The 23900-nt window shown below is 36.2% G+C and overlaps 1 protein-coding gene across 1 annotated transcript in view; it reads left to right on the top strand.

The window, feature by feature from the left end:
- Positions 1–1531: 1531 nt before the first annotated feature.
- Positions 1532–23900, top strand: part of Oseg1 (intraflagellar transport protein Oseg1) — a 42979-nt gene continuing 20610 nt past the window's right edge. Inside the window, exons 1-18 of the mRNA XM_073075033.1 lie at positions 1532–2005; positions 2822–3052; positions 3645–3855; positions 4067–4214; positions 4560–4714; positions 5523–5720; positions 6401–6538; positions 7236–7364; positions 8386–8550; positions 8928–9068; positions 10320–10417; positions 11716–11869; positions 13425–13583; positions 14467–14627; positions 16456–16584; positions 17652–17797; positions 18611–18764; positions 20549–20737. Coding sequence (XP_072931134.1) covers positions 1944–2005; positions 2822–3052; positions 3645–3855; positions 4067–4214; positions 4560–4714; positions 5523–5720; positions 6401–6538; positions 7236–7364; positions 8386–8550; positions 8928–9068; positions 10320–10417; positions 11716–11869; positions 13425–13583; positions 14467–14627; positions 16456–16584; positions 17652–17797; positions 18611–18764; positions 20549–20737 — 2768 coding nt within the window. The 5' untranslated portion in view covers positions 1532–1943. The remainder of the gene's footprint in view (positions 2006–2821; positions 3053–3644; positions 3856–4066; positions 4215–4559; positions 4715–5522; positions 5721–6400; positions 6539–7235; positions 7365–8385; positions 8551–8927; positions 9069–10319; positions 10418–11715; positions 11870–13424; positions 13584–14466; positions 14628–16455; positions 16585–17651; positions 17798–18610; positions 18765–20548; positions 20738–23900) is intronic.

Here is a 23900-nt window from a genome sequence, read left to right as displayed (position 1 = left end):
TGTACACACACGAAATTATAGGCATTAAAATAGGTTCATAAACGGCGAAGTTATGGCTGTTATATTTACATGGGTGAAGGAGTTCCCCCCCTCATTTTCTCCAGAACCCATCGATGGATCCTAACCATATTTAAATGGGACCTACTTCCAGCTCGTCTCTATACAATAAAAAAATAATTATTAAAATCGGTCTACTAACGGCGGAGTAATTCGTGTACATACATAAAAAAAAACCGGCCGATTTGATAATCACCTCCTTTTTGAAGTCGGTTAAAAACGAAATAATTACATATTACTACCCCCACCTCTAGTCATAACTCACTTATTATAGACATGACACGATATGTCCAACCAGGGGGGCACACTTTCATACAAAATGACTTTTAGTGCAGATACTAGCGCCACGTAACGAGTCGCCCCGGAAGCTTCAAATTAAAATGGCTACTGAGTGACAGTTAACTGTCAAAATGTGTCTGTTGTCAAATGTCCGCAATTTCGTTAATCGTTTCTAATTTGATAAGTTGTTTTTGCACTTCGTGAGACACCGTTGTCACAATTGCACATATTTGATACTTCCCACATAAGTTGTATCTTAAACATCAACTGTAAAGGAGCGTGATTCAAAGATTCACATTGTCCAAATGTTTGTATCTTTCTGAAATTTTGTTAAGTATGTAAATGTAGTTTTGTTATTGTATCAAAATTGAGTAAGAAAAAAGAATAACGTAAATGTCAATCTTTGGAACACAGTAATTTACAGTTGGTGTTATGAATATACAACTTATAATGTACCTAATTTTAATACATATAATGAATAATGAATATATAATAGGTATCTATAGATATGTGTGGCAGAATGATTTTGATGATTTGATGACCCATGAGTACTTTTGGGGCAGGCCACTTGGGGCGCTTTAGGGGGGACAAAAAATACGTAGAGTTGCCTCTCTATTGGAAGATTCGCAATAATATGTTGAATAATGAAAAATATTATCGTTTCATTTCTTAGGTAGTTTTCGCCATCTTGCAACATTATAATGACTACTAGTGGCGCCTCTACTAAACGCACAGAAAACTGGGTGGCACGAAGTCCAAAGACAACGTTTTTTTTTTAATTTGATGCGATAGTTTAACAATTCACTTTGACATTGACAACTTGTCTTCAATTTACTCACCTGACAGGCGAAAAAATCGATTTTTTAGAAAATAGCTACAAATTTTTTCTTTTACTTTATTTACGGATTGCGTATAATTTGTAGTTAAACCAAAGACGCCTGTCCTATGTTTTTTTTGTTTATGCGATGGCTTTTCGGTCTTATGACCATATCAATGTCATTGATTCTATAGTGGCTATCATAGATATATTATAGGATAAATACTATAGTTTTATTGTTTTATTTAGTAATAATTGTAATTAACAAAGTTTAAATTTAAAACAAATAGAAATAGGATAATATATCTATGGTAGCTATATAATTATAGATAATTATGGCTGTCACAGTTAATGTCAATGCCAATTTGGTATTTGTCATTCATTGCCAATGTCAACCACTGTTTGAAATAAAAACTGTAGCCAGGAACTGTTTTCTACAATTAATTATATTGGAGGGAATCAGTTTTCCAGTAATAAAGTGTTTTTATTTTAAAACTGGAAATATGATCTGTTATAATACGATGTATTTTATGTGATGATGAGTCTTAAAACAGTCAAAATACGTATGGTTTCGTTACACATACCTGGCGCGACCTTTGAAAGTTGTTAAAAGGCGTTTGTTTACAGTTTTTGTGTGGGCCGTTGTCAATAGGAATACGAAGTACTTAAGTGTGCCGCGTATATACATTATTCAACAACGCTTTGCTATTACATTACCACTTCTTGAAAATATCCATTTATCACTTAGTTTCTTTTATATCCACTTCGGAAGATACACTGCGATTATAAAATGAGAACTGTGCCAAAATGGGTGAATAAAATACACGAAGCAGATAAACTTAACTGTTCAAGGTAAGTATTATCTTACTTAAAGATATTAAAAAATATTATTCAGTATTTTTAAAAGGTTTTATTTAACTTTACTTGTATTTATGTATTTCTCGAAATTGTAATATTTCCCACTAATTTATATTCCTCTCATGGTATTATCATGTCTCAACCTACATGTTTTCAAAAATAATTAGAATTTGTTAAAAAATATTTATTCCTTAGCATATTCATCTTTTAATATCATTAAGATATGTAACACATATTATGTGTAACAAATGTTCCACCTAACACAACAGTTGATGACCAACCTGATAAAATGTAAACAAATTACACAAAAATTACTTTTTATTTAATGAACTTAATGTATAAGTTATTCCCAATGTTTTCTTTATTGCCCAATGTTTTGTAAAAAACGTTCTTACAGATGTGTATATGCTTAAATCTGCATTTGGCCTGAATAACACCTAAACCCTTCTCACATTATGTGACACACATAGCAGTAGGAAAGTACTCCATGAACTTATAATAACAAAACTGGTTTAAAGGTGGTAGAAGCTTCTGTGATTCGACTCCAGCAGTGCTACTGCCACACCTCTATCAGCCTAATAACATTAATGTTTGAAGGGTGTTGTAAGGGAGACATATTTTTCCAAGGCATTCCAGCTTTGTTCTCAGAGGTAGCAGCACATCCATAGCCTATTTCCTGGGGAATCTTATCTGGGGTTGATTGCAGATGTCCATGGGCAATAGCCACATACCGTTACCATCAGCTACTCCCATATTATACAAAAAAACAAAAGGTTAAAGTATAAGTATTAATAAGCTCAAATGTTTTAGCGTGCACGCAGTCTGCTTCAGTCCAGATGGTACCCAGTTGGTTGTGGGTGCTGGTGAGAAGGTGATGGTGTATGATCCCCGAGATGGTGCCCTTGTTCAGCTACTCCAGGCACATAAGGGCACAGTACACGCTGTTGCCTATTGTGGCGATGGCAAGAAGTTTGCCAGTGGGAGCGCTGATAAGAATGTCATTATATGGACCTCCAAAATGGAGGGGGTATTAAAATATTCGTTAGTATATTTTCATTATAATGTAGCATAAGAGAAATAATATATTTATAAGCCAATGCATTTAAATTGACCTAATGAAGACATCCCTAAACATATTGTCCCACAAAGTCACGATAGATGGTCAAGGCTTGTTGCTGGAAAGAGATTATAGGTCACAATTCTCAACATCATCTCAATTACTAACAATATTGCTTCAATAAATGTATTATGACTATTTTAGAATTTTTTATTTAGATATTTTATTAAGATTATTTAATAATTTTAGTAGACAATACATTTAATTTCATTGTATTACCAATGAAATTAGATTTATTATTGTCATTACTGCCACTGGTTTGGCTCTGCTGGCACCATGGCCACATGTGGTTTCAATGGTGTAGAAAGTAAAATATGCTTTTGCAAATCATGTCAACTTTATTTGCGTCATTACTCAACTTCAATACTCTAATCTTATCTGGGGTTAATTAAAGATTTCAATGGGTGGCAGTGACCACTTCCCCATCAGGTAGACTCTTAGCTCATTTGCAACCTCCTTTTCATAAATAGGGGTAATTTATATCTGTTAATAATTAAATATTTTTTCTTTACATAGGCACAGTGAAGCTATACAATGCTTGGCATACAACCCTATCACGTATCACCTGGTATCCTGTGCTCTCTCCGACTTTGCGTTCTGGTCTACTGATGTAAAGGCAGTCCAAAAGTACAGGTTGTCTGGGCGGATAACATGCTGTGCTTGGTCACCATCTGGACAACATTTGGCCATAGGTTTGGCCAACGGAGTGGTTTCTCTGAGAGACAAGGTAAAAAGCATGCCATACTCTAATTCTTATATACGAGTGAGACATTAGGAATAACATTCATATTTCATGAATAATCAGATATTAATATTAATGTAAGATATAATAATGTACAAATTGTTATATATAAATATTTTTGTTATTTCCCCAGATGCTTTTTCATTATATTTAGTATGTTTATAACTGTGCTCATATCATTATTATTACATTCAAGGTTGGAGAAGAAATACAAAGAATAGTAAGAGATGCAGCAGTGTGGGCTGTAACATTCTCACAAACATCCCTATTGGTCACGGATTGGAATGAAATTCTTTCTTTCTATGACATCTACGCCCAACCAGTTTATAAAGAACGGTGTATTGGTATGTCAGTTGCACTTTGTTAAATATATTGATCATAAAGTTTTGCCATTCATCTATTTTAGTTAGTGTTTTGAATAAAAAATATAGCATTGGAAATGTGGAATTAGATAACCATTGTGTTATTGAGTATACCAAAAATAATGTTTGGCATGCAAATGACAAACAGAATTTTGTAATTCACTGCTAAATTTAGGTTTTGCTCATGTTAATACCTATTCTGAACCTTCTGTATTCAGTGATTTCCAAATCCGTTTGAGTTCATCATTTTACCTCCTTGTAAAGTTTTCTATATTTACTCTGTCATTTATAATGTTACATTAATATGATAAACTTTGTTTTTTACAGGTATTGCAGCGCTTTCCGTGTCAGTACTGGACTCGCTGGTGTTGGTCGGTGGTATAGGCGGTTGGGCAATACTAACACTTGAGGGAGTGGCCATTGCAAACACAGAACAGGACTGGGTGTGGGCAATTGCGCCGTCGCCGTCCCTTAGTGCATTGGTATGTGTTGTTTTTGATCTATTGTGTCTGAAGGTGGTATAATCCTTTGTCGTTCGAATCTAGAGTTGTCACTGCCACATCCTTTTCTGCTTAATAACAGCAGTGTCTTAGCTCCACACTACAACATGCTGATCTGTTCTGATTTGAAGGGTGTGGTAAGGGTGATATACCTTTCCGAGGCATTTCAACTTAGGCTTCAGGTAGGAATACCACCTGACTAGTAGTGACTAGTTATGACTAATCTTAAGCAGACAATATATGATTCTGTACACCTCAAGTTTTGGAACCCTTTAAAAACTAGTTAGGTTATTAGATAAATATTTTTGTTTGTTGCACTCAATCCTTATTGTAATTTTACAATAGTGAAAGAATTCACCCATTTGATTCAAGAGTTTTTAAAACTTTTTCAGACAATTAAATATTTCATAATATTAGTGGAATAATAATGTTGATTTAGCTGTGATAGCTTAGTGGTTAAGAAACTCGGTCTCTCGATCGAGGGGTCCAAGGTTCAAATCCCAGGCACGCACCTATGATTTTCAAAAATTATGTGCATATTAGAAATTAATTATCACTTGCTTAAACACTGAAGGAAAACATCGTGAGGAAACCTGAATACCTGAGAGATTTATTAAAAAAAAATCTCAAAGGTATGTGAAGTCTACAAATACGCACTTGGCCAGCGCAGTGGACTGTGGCCTAATCCTTCTCATTCTGATAGGAGACCCATGCCCAGCAGTGGAACGGTAATGGGTTGATGATGAATAATGTTGAATATTTAATGATACATACAAATTTCTATTTACAGGCATTAGGATGTCAAGATGGAACTCTATGGTGCTACCAGCTGGTGTTCAGCACGGTTCACGGGCTTTACCAGGAGAAGTACGCGTACAGAGAGAATATGACCGATGTGATCATACAGCATCTCATCACCGGACACAAGGTCCGCATCAAGTGCCACGATCGGGTGCAGAAGATCGCTATATACAAGACTCGGTTGGCTGTGAGTTTTTGTTTTGTTCACTATTTACAAAAACAAATTGGTGAAGTTAACAGTTTTATCCCTATCTACTCGTATGTTCTTTGATAAGCGTTTTAATATTCTTACGACATATCTTATGCGATATCGGTTGTCCTATGACGCGGCGTGACTTCGCTGCGTGGCGTAGGGCTTTCTCCTTACCCGGGCAATCTCCTCAGTGGGTACACTGCCCGGTGTTGTAAGCTGTCGTGAGGCAGCGGTGCAGACATATCTTATGAGACGATGCTTGATATTTTTTATCGGAAAGTGTAATTTGACTGGATGTTTCAATTTGTAAGGGATGTTCAGGAAAATCAAATATGATGTCATCATTAATCATCACCAATCTGGTTTCAAAGTTGATTATAAATGTCATTTTGTATTGATTTTTTAATACAAAATCAATTAATCTTTCAAGTAAAAGAATCAAGTAAAAATGACCTAATAATATCATGCAAAGTTTAATTATTAATATTAATTGGTAAGGTAATATATTGTGAAGTGTGGGTGATGCCAAGATTCTCAATGGCTGGTTAAGTCTTCCAACCTTGAGTTGACTTGTTTAATATAGTCCAATACAATAAAGTATGCAACCAATAATCAATCTAATAGTTAGAATAACTGTTACATCATCAAAGTAACTTAATGTTCATGTTATCCAGGTGCAGTTGCCAGAAAGGGTTGCGATTTACGAGCAGAGCGATACGGATGGGATGCTGTACCGTGTGAGGGATAAAATGACCCAGAAGATGGAGTGCTCCTTGCTAGTAGCCACTAGTGACGCTTTGCTCGTCTGCCAGGTATTTGCATATTTATTAAAGAGAATAGAACCGTTTGTGGTTCGACTCCGGTGACACCACCGCCACACCTATTTCTACCTAATAACAGCAGTGTTAAGCGCTGCTGTGTTCTGGTTTGACACGTGTGGTAAGTGAGATACACTTATTCAAGCGTTCCAGCTTAGTCCTCAGATAGGAATATCTAATACTTTCTGGGGTTGGTTAAGGATGTCCATGGGCGGCAGTAGCCACTTACCATCAGGTGGACTGTATGGTCGTCTGCTAATCCTATATAAAAAAGAAGGTATTGCTGATAATGGCGAATAAATGCACCCAAATATAGTTTTTACTAACCAAATCAAATCAAATCAATTTTTTTTATTCAAAATAGGTTCTTACAGAGCATTTTTTGAAAGTCAATACAAATACCAACACTTCACAAGGTGTTTCGTTATGGAGAAGAAGCGGCGGATGTACATGTGGAGCTGGGGCTACTTCAGACCACACCGTTTTATCAGTCAAATAATCACTCAGCCTATAGTACGCTTTTTTACATAGCGTTTGTTTAATGACAAATTTAAACATTTTTTCTGTGAGATTCAAGATGTGATCGGGTCGAATAGTATAGTAGAAATACATAGTATCATATACTAAAATATAGTAGAAATAGTAGTGTGGTAAAAAATATAGCCAAAAAAATATTTCTTTATGTTCTCAGGATACCAAACTAATCATGATCGGCATACAAACACCGAAAACCTGGAATATGTCGGCTCCCATACGATACGTGAAAGTTACTACCTTATTTTTCGAGGAGGTACTTCTATTGGGCCTTTTGAATGGACAGGTTTGTATAGAATAACGTTTTCTACTTTTTCCTTTATTTTGGACGCGAGGGACATTATACATAATGCAAGACGAATGCACAAACATTCAGATTTCAGATCTAGAACAGATCTATATTCAACATTTAGGAACCCGCTGTATAAGCTGTATATGTGCAGGAGATGCCATTTTTATCCTTTTATCAACGCTTGTATCTCTCCTATTTTCTACTTTGACGTCACCTTAAAATACTCGACGTCATTAATTGTGTGGAGTGACTTGTGGTCAACTATAAGATATAAAAAGATCGCTAGAAGTTATCTTTACAAAATAAACAACTATTAACATATCGAAAGTTAATTGTATCAGGTGTTACTTTGCGGAAATCCATGCAATAAAGTTAGTATTAAAACTACTTCGTATCAATCTGCTACCATATTGCATAGTTTAAAATATATACCATCATACATGTTGGTAGCGGATTGTTGCGAAGCATTTTTAATCCTAACTTTAATAACTTATCGTGCATACTTCATTCAAACACGGCTATTAGCCCAATATTAATCGGTTGATGATTTATATAAGTTCTTGAAAAAAAAAATATGTCAAAATACCATGATATACCTACATTTAACAACTGAAATTAATGATTTAACGATAATTTCTCGTAAAGTGTGGAGCCCAGAGACGTTGGTCCAATATTCATCATCATCATCATCAACAACCCATTACTGTCCCACTGCTGGGCACGGGTCTCCTCTCATAATGAGAAGGATTAGGCCATAGTCCACCGCGCTGGCCAAGTGCGTATTGGTAGACTTCACATACCTTTGAGATTTATAAATCTCTCATGCAGGTTTCCTCACGATGTTTTCCTTCACCGTTTAGCAAGTGATAATTAATTTCTAATACGCACATAACTTTGAAAAATCAGAGGTGCGTGCCTGGGATTTGAACCTCGGACCCCTCGATCGAGTGACCGAGTATCTTAACCACTAGGCTATTACTGGTTTAATATTAATGACTTAATAATAATATCTCAGGTGTGGTTAGTGGAGCCCAGAGACGGTGTCTCCAGGATGGTGCTGCAGAATCCCGCGGGTGTCCGCTGCCTCGACGTGAACGCCTCGAGGAACCGCCTCGCCGTCGTCGACGAGGCATCTGTGTGCCGCGTCTATAGTCTGCACAAGGCGGACTTGTTGTTTGTGGTCAGTATTGTGCGTCGTTACTTGAAGTCATAGATTAGTAAACTCGAAAAATGAATGATAATAACATTAAACGGAAACTACCTTACAGTATTAAAGAGAGGTAATTGTATATTGCAGTTACTGAGAGACTAACAGGGTTACGGAAGGGCCGCTGGTCCTTATTAGATAATTTTACAAGATTTTAAAAATGTCTACAATTTCGTTTGCAACTTAAGTGATAACACAGACTACACTGAAACCCATTATTTAATCTTAATCTGGTTGAACTGAAATATGAGATATTCTAATGGGGTTCGTGGAGTTAGAACTATGATCGAGTATATGTATGAGTTTTCAATATATGAACGTTTAGAAATCAAGTTTGGGTGTACTTGCAGGAAGAAAATGTATCATCCGTGTCGTGGAACACGTGGTGCGATGATCTGCTATGTCTGTCCGGATCTGGTTTGCTCTCCATAAAGGCAGGCAACTTCCCGGCTGCTACGCAACCAATGATTGGTTCCGTCGTGGGATTTCAGGTATGTACGAATACGTTTTAATATTTAGGATGGGTAATAATAAACATGTGTAATTTTCACGACAGTCTGTTTATTACTCCGTATTCAATAGTCTCTTAACCTAACTTACAACTTATTCTCACATATCGCGGTGTAAGAGTCAGATGAACGTATGTACAAAAAAATAAAAATTGGTTTCTTTTTCACAAAACGGTTCACAATGTAGTCTTTTATGAAATGGCAAAACGACGTAACGCTATATTCATTTTTTTTTTCAACTACTGTTTATTATCTCTATTAATGATCTGGTAAAGTTTGAAGTGGCGAATTATCACACTATTTTTGCTCTCCTGTAAAATTGACAAAATGTAGATACGTTCATCTGACTCTTACACCGCGATATACACACACCATTACCTCATTATGAACGACTTATGCATACAAAGTTTACAAAATTCTCAAAGACATTCAAAATCTTTAAAGGATTTTTACACATTTTGTAGAAATTAACACATATTTATCTAACCTTAGAGAAAGCTTGCAAAGAGCAAGAGCAAGCAAGAGATAGTCATTTTGAATTCTCTTAGCAAGATAAAGTATATTTGAAAAAAATATAGATCAGCAAAAAGTCCGGGTTCGATCCTTGACATCTAGACCTTTTCTGTACCTCAAGGTACTAATAATCTCAATGTGAAACGATTATGAGTTATTAATATGTAATATTCACATTTAGAAATTAATTATCACTTGCTTAAACGGTGAAGGAAAACATCGTGTGAGGAAACCTGCATACCTGAGAGATTTATAAAAAATCTCAAAGGTATGCGAAGTCTACCAATACGCACTTGGCCAGCGCGGTGGACTATGGCCTAATCCTTCTCATTATGAGAGGAGACCCTGCCCAGCAGTGGGACGTTAATGGGTTGATGATGAATATTCACATTAAAATAACTATAAACGAATTCGAAGCGATTTTTTTACATTTTTTTTAGCAGAGAAGCATGCAGTGCCCCTGATGGTAAATTACTAACGCCGCATGGACATCTGTAATCAACCACAGGAAAGCTTAGATAACTATCTGTGGTCAGACAGAGATGCGCCGCTACCCCTCAGAACAAAACTAGAATGCTTCCGAAAAAAATCTGCCTTCAAACCAGAGCTCAACAGGGCTTAATTATAAGGTAGAAACAGGTGTGGTTTAAAGAATTCTACTTCCCTATAAACACACTAGCATACATAAGTATAACACGTAAAATATAAGATATTTTACAGGGAGGACGGGTGTTCTGCCTGCAAGCTAACGCGATGCAAACTATAAACGTTCCCTTGTCTCACGCTGTTCATCAGTACATACAACAGAAAATGTTCAAGTGAGTTTATATTTTTTTACAATCTTTTTATTTTATAGTTAATTATTTTATTCAATTTATCTTAAAAGGACTATGCCTTTAAAGATACTCTATATAATAGGGTATAAATACCGTATGGGTATAATTTAATACGAATTGTTGGTGTGTTCTTCCCAATTCTGGTACAATGAAATATAGGGCTTTTGTCTGAATAGTCAATAAGTCTGAAATTGTAACAAGCTAGAGATATTGTTTAAGGATTGTTTGAGTTTAATATTAAATGTTATCATTAACTTTCACAAATCCAATTATTTACTGCATTTGGTTTAAGGTAACAGATTCTAAATTGGCACATAGATTTGAAAGTATATAAATATTATATTGATAAGTTTTTTTTTATAATATTAAAGTATGAAGTGTCCACCGTTTGGACATCTGTAACCAACATATAAAGATAAAGATACACTTTCTACACTTACAGTCGAATACTAGGATTCTCCGTGTCGTGGGTGTCATAGTCACACAAAGACGAATACACGAACACCCAGACCTAGAGCTGATATCCAAATTCATTATTTATGAAGATGATGATGTCTGTTTGATATAAAAGAGGAGCTTATCTTGAAGCCGATTAAGATGTGTTGCCTCTCCGGAAGACCAAAATGATCGCCTCAAATCGTCACTGGAAAGGCTAGAAGTCTAACACGCCTCTTGCGTTTCTTTACGTGTTCGTACGTTTCTGACGCGGCGTTGTAGCGCCGAGGTGTTTTTTATTAAATATATGTAAACAATTATGGCATTTAAAAAAAAGAGTAATATTTATTATTTAAAAAAGACAAATCTTCTCAGTTGGTCGCGTTCCGATCCGGTAGTAGTTTAAGAAAAAAATATTGTAACTGACAATTTGTAAGTGCCGCCGTTGGCCTATACAAAATTAATATATTTCACTTCACTGAGTTACTACTAAACGGTCACACAGAGGGTCATTGTAAATCCCGCTCCACATTCTCGCGAGAACGCGAGCACGATAGCACGAGAAACGAGAATGTGGAGCCTATACGAATTGCACGTACGTGTACGTGTGTGACCGCTTACTACTAACTCAGTTCAATATAACTTTGCTCAGGATCTGCTCGTAGTGCCAACGCCCTAGTGCGGCGCTAGAATACGCGTTGTGTGTGGCCAGGCCTTTAGCGTTTCCAGTGACGATATTTAGTCAACTGTTAAAATAATGTACCATTCCGCGCTATATTGTTAAAAACTTAATTTATTCTTAAATATCGGCATAATTTAATTATTGTTCTATTTTATGTTTCTAGCGACGCATATGCGGTGGCATGTCTAGGTGTTACGGCGCTGGACTGGGAGAGGCTGGGGACCGCGGCGCTGGAGGAGCTGGCGTTCGAGGTCGCGAGGAAAGCGTTCCAGCGCAGCGAGAATATCATGTTTCTCACTTTTATAGACCATTTACAGGTACATACATACTCGTATTATTTTGTTGTATATGTTATAGGCAAACTCCGAAGCTCCGGCGCTCCTAGGTTGGACTGGTCAATCCTCAGGTCAGACTGAATGACTTAGTCAAAGCCCAAACAAATGTAAATTTTCGGCCTTTGACTAAACAATTTTCGTCAAACCTGGGAGAGACTAATTTGGTCAGGCAAACGTCAAAACACAATTTTATTAAATCGGGGTTTGACGAGTCAAACTCCGATATAGGTATGAAGTGTCTTATCTTCGTATATTTGGAAGCATTTTATCATTTAAGCTTTCAAGTCTTAAGAACCGCTTAACTCTGCCAGTTCTGACACCTGATTGGTCAGCTTACGTGATTTTCACTTTTATATTTGAGATGCTTTGAGAGAATGCCGTGTGGCATTAGGCCCACCTTTTGTACGATGTGCAATAAAGTATAAAATAAATAAATAAATGCTTTGGAATATACGGAGGTTAGTTTGTAAGATTAGGTATAAAAAAATAACATTTTTAAAATTTTGATGTTTATTGTTTTAATAATTAAAAAAAAACTAACCTAACCTAACCTAACCTCACTCATCTTCAATTTTACACAATTACACGCCCGCACGCTCAATGAACGAACATGAAATGACAAAACAATCGGTCGGAACACCGCGAGAGACATTATGAACCTGTTTAAACATGTTCAGATCAACGTTTGACCGAGTTTTGCAGTCGCTTCTAGGATTGACTAGGCCAAAACCGAAACAGAATAATTTACTTTCGACGTTTGACTGAAAAGTTAGGAGCTCCTGGGTTTGACTAAAAATACTTCAGGCAAAGGGCGAAATTGAAATGTATTTCGGGGATTGCCTGATGGCTTTGGCCAAACCTAGGATAAACCAGTCCTTCCGCGAAGAAACTGTGTATCGGACTTTGACTATAACATATATACTTTCCAATCCACCGTATCCGAATTATCTTAAAAAATGCCTTTTGATACCTTATTTTAGGTTTTTCCTTCAATAAGCGAGCGAGATCTCTCATTGTCTCATTGTAAACCGAAAGTAAGAACTCATCTATTAAAGATTTAGTACAGCAAAAAAATACATACAGCCAAATATAGAATCACCTCCTTTTTCGAAATCGGCGAGGCGAGGTTTGTAGAGGCGTGTACTTATTATTCAAGACGTCAACCAAAATGGTCACATACTACCAAATTATTATTTCTAGTATCTGATATCATAACAATCATAAAAATAAATGCGTTGTGAAAATTTCAACTGCTTACTCATTACGATTCCAAAGATAAAACGCAGAACATCGAAAAATAGCAGTTTCTTGTATGGCGACCCTAATTTATTTTCAACTTTTATTTTATTTTTAGTATGTATTTATTGTTATAATGGCTTCCCTTATACATACTCTGTCAAAAATTCAAGTGTATATTATTTATTACGGTTCAGAAATAATGTCCGTCTGGCACAGGGCGGACAGATAGCGGAGTCTTAGTAAAAGCGTTCCATTTTTATACTCTGTACACAGAATCCTAAAGATGTAATATTTTCAGGAGCGTTTCGAGTCCGGTGAGAAACGTGCCGTGATCGAAGGAGAGATTCACGCGTACAGAGGGCGGTATTCGGATGCTGCGAGGGCGTTCCAGAGCGTCGGGCGGGACGAACGCGCGCTCAACTTGTACGTCGATCTCAGGATGTTCAACAAGGCTCAGGTAATGTATGGTTTGAAGATAATTATTACTCATTTTTACCACGCTTTTATTAGCTTGACTTGTATGTATGTAACGGAATCTTTGAACTCGATTTTTACCAACTTTGCACGGTCCGATTAATTTAAAATTTTGAACACTTATCAAAAACCGATGACAATATACAATTTTAATAATTTTGTCCCATTACTCTAATATGAATTAACATTTTTTACTAAGTGTTTTAGCGTAGTTTTTAGTTTTTAAATTATATTATTTATAATATAAAAGTAGCAGACGAGCGTGCAGTACACCGAATGGTAAGTGGCTACTGCCGCCCATGGACATCTGCAATCAATCACGGTTAAGATTAGTTTCCTACCTGAGGTCGCCCACAAATCGCCGTTATACCTGAGGACTGAGTTGGAATGACTTGTGAAAAGTATGTCTTACTACACCCCTCAAACCAGAGCACAATGCTTAACATGGCTGTTACTAATCATAGAATAGGTGTGACGGTGGTGCCGCTGACGTCTGCTTCATCGCAGTCATGCTTCATTTCTGTGGCTTTAGTCTCCTTCGTTTTCTTGTTCCACTGTTATTGGAGATGGGGCAACAGTAGGGTTATCTTTATTTTCGTGTCTGCAGATTTTTAGACTGAGGTGGCGCTGCAGCCAAACTAAAACCTCGGCCCCTCGTATGTGAGGCCAAGTTTCTTAGTTATAGGCCTTTTATCTTTATAAATGTTAATTTTCTTTATAAATGGTATCGTATTTGGCCAAGTTTCTTAGTTACAAGCCTTTTATCTTTATAAATGGGAATTTCCTTTAAAAATGGTATCGTATTTGGCCAAGTTTTTTAGTTACAGGCTTTTTGTCTTTACAAATGTGATCGTTTTTGTCGGCAGGAGTTCGTAGGCGAGGGCGAGGGTGTGATGGCGCTCGCCCGGCGGCGCGCGGAGTGGGCGCGCCGCGTGAACGAGCCGCGCGCCGCCGCCGAGATGTACCTCGCCGCGGGGGACGTGCGCCGCGCCGCGCAACTCATGGCCGAGACTGGCAAGAGAGACATGTAAGGAGGTTACGCAATCAGACCGAATATATCGCACCCTCAGTAATATAAGGGACTAACTCGAAATTTTTGTTAACCGCGATTTTAAATGATATGGGCATAAAATGAAATTCTCTACCAGTTAGCGCTGAGAGAGAGAAAAAGGACAACAATGACCCTATTATTATATATGTGTCTCTCTCACATTCCCTCCGCCCGCCACCCGCTCTGGGTGCTACAAGGAATCTTTGATTGCGATTTCCCGAAAATGTACTTTTTTGGATTGTGCCCCTATATTACTGAGGGTGCGATATCGACGGGTCCTACGTACACTGGTGCAAGTGCGTTTTCACAACTTTACAGTAGAACGATTTGCATGTTCTGATGCATTTGACTTTAACATTATTCACGTATAATGCAGTTTTTTTTTCAAAAGGATTCAATTATACCATTTTAAAATTTTAACTATGTACGTTGAATAATGTTAAAGTTACACGCATTAGAACATTCTAATCGCTCTACTGTGAAGTTGTTGTGAAAACGCACGTGCACCAGTTTACGTAGGACCCGTCGATATCGTCATAGTCGTAGAACACAGACGGATTTGACATTAATACAGAATTCACTTTTTATCATATTTGGATAACATATTGTCTAAATATTATTGCAGTAATAATTACAGAAGAAAATCTATGTATTTTAGTTTTCAAATTAAGCAGTCGGTATAATGACGGATTTGAAATGCGCTCATAGTAGTGACGTTTGTGAATAACTTGAAATGGCTGCCATGTAAAGTTTAGTATTTGTTAAATCCGACTTTGTTCTACGACTATCACGATATGTTTTTTTTTATTATTTATGCACACACAATACAGATACGACGAAACACACATAAAGATATAGTATGTACAAAGGCAAAGGTATTTATATTTATATAATAATGATCTTTCTTGTGGAAAAAAAAACGAATGTTGTTGTTCTGTAAATAGAGATTTTATTCTGTTAATCTATATTCTATGTACAATATAGATATACAATATAATTAAAATGATATAAATGAATAAATAAATAAACAAACCTGTAAATAGGGGAACGACATTTAACGTTTTTTATTCCACTAAAACATTTTTATATTAAAATTTATGTGACATTGAATTAAACGTCACAAATAAATAGACAATAGTAAAACAGTTCATAGAGAAAAATAATAAATTAAAATAAACTTTTTCTTTACATTTATATTTCATTTTTTTAATTTTATGAGGGATCCTTTATTCGCTGCATTTGTTTATACAGTCTTCACTGGTATCTTGTACCAACATAGATTTCACTCAAAAATTTAAAAAATATATATTTGGCACCTCTTACGTCAACACCTGGCGAGTCCAATTAAGTCAAGGAAATCTATAATGTTCAGTTAATATTTCGTTATATGTTTAGTTATGAAAATTATATCACAAATCATACAAGTACAAAGGTGGTAGAATCCATTTGACTTTCAGATTTCAGATAGTACTGTAAACCTACATGGAATTAATTATAGATACCCATGGGCAGAATAGCCACTTCACTATTTCTCTAATGTAAAAAATACGTTGTGGCTTATGACAAACATTGGTATCATCCTTTAATTTACTAACTAAGGTGTCTCAACCTGAAACTAGTGTCGTTTTTAATTACGAGTATAGCATTAGTAATAAAAAACCTTAATAAATAATAAAAAATATAACTTTATAACTTCACTACTATAATAAAGTATTATAACTCCTCAAAAAAAATGGATCGTATTAGGTCATACTAACTAATAGTTTATATTTATGATTTCAATAATACCTATCTATATTTGCAGGTTAATAGAGCTAGCCCGCAAACTGGATAAGGGCTCGAGTGACTCGTTACGTCACTTGGCTGAAGCGCTAGCGACGGTAGGAGAGTACGCCACGGCCGCTGATGTGTACCAACGACTGGGCGATTTAAAGTAAGTTCTAAAGACACACTTATGTTTGAATTCATATTTCTATTCCAGAAGGTACATACAAGTACATAATCGTTAGAATATTTTGTCGTATATGTAAAATAGAGTGAGGCAATAATGTAGCAAAGACTCCATTTTATTAATTACATTACACTTCGAAGACGAAGTGATATAATAAGATTTAAATTTGGTATTTTTTAAAGACAAATAAATTACTTATTTAGTTAGAATCTAAGTGTATTATTGTCCTTTTCCACGTATATTTCCTATATGTAGAGAAGATCTTTATAAAATAGAATCGAACAACAAATACACATTCTGGCTTATACAGACTGTCCATTCACCTATTCAACTAAGTGCCTTTTTGTCGTGGGCAGATTCTCATTGGGTTGACGCCCAATAGGCCTCAGATTTCAATATGTTTAAAAATAATTTAAATTATTTTAATATTGTGAAATAAAATTATTTTGTGTTATTTTTATAATATTGTCTGTACCGTATCTACATAAGTTCTTATTTGTATTTCTCATGTTAAATGAATTGTATTCGAATGAGAAATAAATGTCTTAAACCATAAATATAAGCCCAAGTCGGTTAAATTGAGATTTGATTTCTGCCTAATAACAGCAGTGTTAAAAACTGTTGTCTTCTGGTTTGAAGGGTGTGGTGAGGGAGGTATAATTTTCCGAGGCATTCCAGCTTAGTCCTTAGGTGTAGCGGCGCATCGTCACGTAGGATTACAATCCTATCTTGAGTTAATTACGGATCCATGAGCGCCACTTACCATCAGGTAGACTGAATGTTCGCCTGCTACTCCTATATTATGAAAAAAAAAAGAGGTGATCCAGCTTAGTCTTCAGGGGTAGCGGTGAATCTGTGGTCGACCTCAGGTGGAAATCTAATCTTACCTGAGGTTAATTGCAGATATCTATGGGCGGCAGTAGCCACCTATCATCAGATGGACTGCATGCTCATCTGCTACTATTACGTCCTTAAATAATTATGTAAAAAAGATTAAAAAGGTCGAGGTCTGTCTATCGTAAGATGATAAAAGCAAAGCAATGTTGCAGGAAGGTGGCCCAGATGGCGGTGAGCGCGGGGGAGTGGTCGCGAGCGTTCGCCCTCGCCCGCGAGCACGCGGAGTGCAAGCGCGAAGTGTATCTACCGTACGCGCACCGCATGGCAAACGAGAATAAGTTCGTCGACGCACAGAAAGGTATGATGAAAGGAAAGGTCAGAACTGTCGCTTACTGCGACTTTGAGGGTGCGTGGTGTTCAGTTAGTAACTCAGTTCAGTTAGTACTCCATAACGTAAAGGCACACTAACTGCGCTATGTACCCGCGGGCGAGAGCGGGCAACGGAGTGTGCTGGGGGCGTCCCGCGCTGTCTTCGTCCCGGTAATTCCTACAATTTGCTATTGCGATGCGACTCGTTTCTATAGTCGGAGTGGACTAATAGTTTGGTGCGGACTATATCCGTCATAAGTTCGTCGACGCCCAGAAAGGTAACCCTACACGCATATAATACAAAGACGCGTTAGAACCTTCACTTATTGTTACATTGAAATGCATCTATCACGATTCAGTCGCGATGCTTTCCCTTATGCTTGTATCACATTCACCGCAGTTACGACTACGTTTTGGGGTTTCGTACCTCAAGGGTAAAAACCAAACCCTATATCTAAGCTTCTGCTATCTGTTCCTCTGTCACAGAGCTCTGTCTCTTGAACCGTAATAGATGGAGCCTTGAAATTTTTACAGTGTGTATGAAAGTTGCCGCTTTAACAAGAAATACTGAAAATTAAAAAGCCTGGAAAAGAACGGCGGTCCAAACCGCTAATTTTCACTGTTTTTCGCTTTTTCTTTTGAACGGTAATAGGTAGACACTTCGAATTTTCATAATACATTTACTTTTATGGCTGCTATACGATAACAAATACAAAAAATGAAATTTTAGTGGTACGGAACGGAACTCTGCGAATTCGACTCACACTTGGCCATTTATTCATTCTCCTTTTATGTTTGCCAGCGTACTACATGGCCGGGGAGACGGAGACCGCGATGCGGGTGTTCAGCGTGCTGGTGAACATCGCGGTCAGTGAGGAGCGGTTCGCTGATGCGGGCTACTTGCACCACTTGCTCGCGATTCAGTACCTCGACACCGCTGCTGTTACTACCGGCAGGTGAGAATCTAATATACAAATACATAATATAAAATATACAGGGTGAATTTTTCAAATAGGCCGACAGGGCCACATCCGAAACTATAAAGATTAGCGAAAAATGCTGAAAGAATGAAAGGGGGGACGAGGCCAATTTTGATAAAAACTAAAACTGCATCATTCGTTTTTTTAAATATCTTTTTCTCTAGCCGGTAATCAAAGGAGTTCATTTTGAAAAAAAAAATACACCTTGTATTATTCCACCACTACAATTAAATTTGAAGGAACCCTATCTATGTATTTCAACTACGGTGGCATTACTGACACACCTATTTCTGTCTAATAACAGCAGTGTTAAGCGCTGCTGTGTTCTGGTTTGATGTGTGTGGTAAGGAACATACTTTTCATCTTATCTGGGGTTGATTTCAGATGGCCATGGGCGGCAGTAGCCAATTATAATCTCGTCTACTGCGTGCTCGTCTGATACTAGTATATTATATAAAAAAAATCTTGTTGTACAATGACGGTAATTGCCACTTACCATGGATTACCACTTAATGTGCAACATGCTCGTCTACTCCTGTACTATTAAAAAAATATATGAGGAGGTTAGGAACAAAATGCCACCATTTACTTATTCAGCTCAAATATATTGTTTTTTTCATCGGGCTCAAAACCATGATTTTATCAATTTCCGAACACCTCAGGTTCAAATGGCAAATTCTTTTAAGAGAAAATAGCATAATAAAAGCAGTATTCTGTTCAAAAGTTAACATTTACATTATTTTAAAATAGTAGTTGAGAGTTTTCAACCAAAACCCATATTGGAAATGTTATGACCTGAAAATCTTGGAGAAATATTTCAGAAAGGTCGATGGTATGCGACTTAAAACGCATTATCACACAGAAGAAGATAGTAAAAAATAAAGTTGATTGTGTTGTCAAAACATTACGGAACTACAAATTTAAAAATCTAGAGGAAGAGAAATCCAAAAGTTGTTTGAAACGGGTAATCAATAATTCAGTAAGGTGAAAATGGAAAAAGGATACTGTGGAGAATTACATGCTTAACATATGTTTTAATTAAGTTTTCTTTTCCGTAATCCTGTTATCTTTAGCATCAAAAGGTAACATTTTACTGATAGTCGGTTTCATAAGGTGACATTTACATTGTATAGGATCAAAAGGTGACATTTAAAAAATATTTTCTAAGATATTTGGTGTGTTTATCAATATATTTTAGCATAAATTAATACATCATTTAGTTCAATTAAACTGTTACTGGTCCTAATGAAGAAAATTAATCTATGTTGGTTTGTTCCATTTGTATTTGCAAAAATTAATCAATACGTATACAACCTATTTTAGTTTGTTGCGTTCTTTTATGGTGGCTGGAAACAGGCATATCTCTCCCAATGTAAAGTTAAAAAGAAATATATTCATCATTCGAAATCTCGCTCTGATGTTTTATTTTAATAATCTATATTCCATGTGCACAGCAATCTAAATATATATAACTCAAAGGTGACTGACTGACATAGTGATCTATGAATGCACAGCCCAAACCACTAAACGGATTTGGCAGAAATTTGGCATGCAGGTAGATGTATGACGTAGGCATCCGCTAAGAAAGGATTTTGATAAATTATACCCCCAAAGGAACAAAATAGGGGATGAAAATATTACTTCGTAACGCGAGCGAAGCCGCGGGCAAAATCTCGTTTTACATATTACTCATTTCCTGAAACAAAAAGACAAAGTGTAAATGTCACCTTTTGTTTCTAACCTCCTCCTAATGAATGCAGCGAGCGTGCGAGAAGCCTCCAAGCGTACAGCACGAGCGATCGCCTCGCGCGCGTGTACCACGCGTACGACGCGGTGCACCGCTGCGTACACGAGCCGTTCTCGCTGAGCCAGCCGGACGCGCTGCTCAACGCCGCGCGGTACGTGCTCGCGCTGTTGGACGCCGACCCGCCGCCTGGCGTCTCGCTCTTGTATCCTTTTTAAACGACTTCAATAAAGGTTTCTCAATTCGACCGTATATATTTTATTTTATTTTATTATAAATAAATAAATAAAAACCGAAGAGGAAGAAGTATTGTATTGGACTGCTATGTATGTGTATATATTAGTATGGCCGCGATTTTCTCAAAAACTACTTATTAAATTTGGATTGGTTTCGCTTATGTAATGAAGGATGTGTACTAGGGTGGAGCGAAATTCCTTTTTTTTATTTTTGGAAATGTAATAGTGACGAAAAGATGTCTTGATGGTTAAAACTAAAGTGTGCAAAATATTATTCCGATCAGATAAGGGTAAGAGCCTCCGCCAGGTCAATGAACTTTTAAAAATATACATTTTTGGTGTATACTTTGCAGATTACAGCTGAAGGTGTCTATAACTTTTTTAAACATTTATTATATTTTATTCACTTTATTTTATAGAGCATTAACAAATAAAACAATAATAATTTTGAATAGTGCCATTATAAAAATTCAGAGGGAGAGCATTTCTCAATCAAAACTTGCAAAGTAAGTCATATTAATCGTTTACTTACGCCGGTGACTCATGTTTTCATGTCTTCTTTTTTCATTAAAATATGTTTACATTATTATTATAATATCTTCTTCTCTTATTATAAACTAGATGACCCGGTGAACTTCGTACCACCTAATTATGTGTGACTATCTGTACCTCGTGGTTTCACTCGTGTAATTTATGTATTATGTCCATAAACTACTGGTAAATATTAGGAAATGGTCACAGGAGAACAGGAAAATAAAAAATACAATTAAATAAAATTCACTCTACCTCTCTGCACTCTGTTATTTTTTTACCGACTTCAAAAAGGAGGTGGTTATCAATTCGGCCGGTATCTTTTTTTTATGTATGTACACAAATTACTCCGCCGTTAGTGAACCGATTTTAATAATTATTTTTTTATTGTGTTATTTTTTATTGTAGGTTCTAATGAAATTACAAAGTCAGTTCATCATTGACTATTTAAGGGTCTGATAATGTGGCTCGGAGACAAAATATGTAACTCCTCAACCGATGAGGATATTTGAGTTGTGTTTGAAGATATTTGGTGTAAGTTCTAACGAAATTGCAAAGTCAGTTCATCATTGACTATTTAAGGGTCTGATAATGTGGCTCGGAGACAAAATATGTAACTCCTCAACCGATGGGAATAATTGAGTCGTGTTTGAAGATATTTGGTGTAGGAGGTTCTAATGCAATTGCAAATCATTGACTATTTAGTTAGGTTAGGTTGGAACACATAAGACAATATAAAACTAAGCGGGCAGGGCGCGGCAGCGCCCTGCGAGCGGGCGGTTCCAATCAATGTAAATTCAGACCGTACCTTAATTCATGATCACGTTTATACAATTTTATATTGTATTCATATAAATGTTATTATGTCATCACTAAAAAGGGTAAAAATTTTTTTAACAAAAAATACAACCGACTTCTATGTCACTACATAGTAAAAAATAATTCAAATAAATGTTGGTTTAGTACATATTTCTGAAGTCGGCGCTCAATATATTTCGTTCGAATTATTTTTTACTTTGTAGTGACATAGAAGTCGGTTGTATTTTTTGTTATTTTTTTTACAAACACGCGAAAAGAAGTACCTATAACTTCAATAACGGTTTTTTTTTAAAGAAAGTTTATTTACTTATAGTACTCTAATCGGGTTGTTGAATAGCTAACAATGCTGAAACAGGTGTGTAAATAGAAAGGCGATTTATAACAGTCTTAAGGGTTGATCTAAAAAAACAAACAGTGACTCAGATGCTTCATTATGTCTTATGATAATTTTCTTAGTGCTCCAAATTAACGGATATTAAAATTAAAGTTCCATACCCGATTAAACGACCCTAAAGGTTGATTTTCCAAAAACGGTGAAAAATGTGTTCTATTATTTTGAATCAAAAAGCTAAATTCCAATTTTCATAGACTTTGCTTCAAAATCTGCCGATTTCTAAACGAAGTGTCTTCTAAAGCCAAATGCAAAATTTTACAGTTTTTGCTTCCAAATTAACGGATTTTAATATAAAATTCCAACCCCTACTTAACCAACTTAAGGGTTGATTTTGCAAATATCGTAAAATAGATATTTAATTACTTTCTATCGAAATCCTATCAAATACCAATTTTTATATAGATTTGCATCAAAAATGGGGGACTTTAATACAAACTTTCAACTCTTATTTATTCACGGAAACGCGGTCGAACAGGATAAAAAGTATCCTATGTCCGTCTCCTGGTTCTAAGCTACCTCTCCACCAATTTTCAGCCAAATTGGTTCAGCCGTTGTTGAGTTATAAAATGCTTCACGAAAACGCGGTCGAACGGGATAAAAAGTATCCTATGTCCTTTTCCTGCTTCTAAGCTACCTCTCGATTAATTTTCAGTCAAATTGGTTCAGCCGTTCTTGAGTTATAAAATGACTTCACGGAAACGCGGTCGAACGGGATAAAAAGTATCCTATGTCCGTTTCCTGGTTCTAATCTACCTCTTTACCAATTTTCAGCTAAATCGGTTCAACCGTTCTTGAGTTATAAAATGACTTCAAGGAAACGCGGTCGAACGGGATAAAAAGTATCCTATGTCCGTCTCCTGGTTCTAAGCTACCTCTCCACCAATTTTCAGCCAAATCGGTTCAGCCGTTCTTGAGTTATAAGTGGAGTAACTAACACGACTTTCTTTTATATATATAGATACGTAACTGATGTATTTATATATTCATTTTTTGTTGAAATAGTTAAAATAAAGATGGAATATTATGCCAGTGTATAAAGATGTTATGAAATTTTATCAATGGAAGAGACGCCGATTAAAGTCGCGACAAGAAATTCTTGCGAATCATCATTTAAGGATATAGGAGGCGTAGTTGTTTCCAGCATATAATAAAGCTGACACGTAGACTCAATTTCTACTGAAAGTCAAACAAAAGTGAAGCAAAAGTTAAAAGCTTGCATGCAAAATACCTGAATATATTACAATACTTTCCAAAGAACTATTATAGAATTTTCGGACTGCAAGAGAAGTTCCCTTTAATATACCTCCTTACAAATGCTAATATTTCGATCCATCTGGTTGTCCAAAAGAGAGAGAGGTACCCGGAAAGGAATAAAAGCTTTTTGTTGG

This window comes from Epargyreus clarus, unplaced genomic scaffold, assembly GCF_041222505.1.
Source record: "Epargyreus clarus isolate Ecla_fem2 unplaced genomic scaffold, WU_Ecla_fem_2.2 ptg000007l, whole genome shotgun sequence".
Classification (NCBI taxonomy): Eukaryota; Metazoa; Arthropoda; class Insecta; order Lepidoptera; family Hesperiidae; genus Epargyreus; species Epargyreus clarus.
The sequence above is the reverse complement of the archived record's forward strand: the minus strand, read 5'-3'. Positions and strand labels throughout refer to the sequence as shown.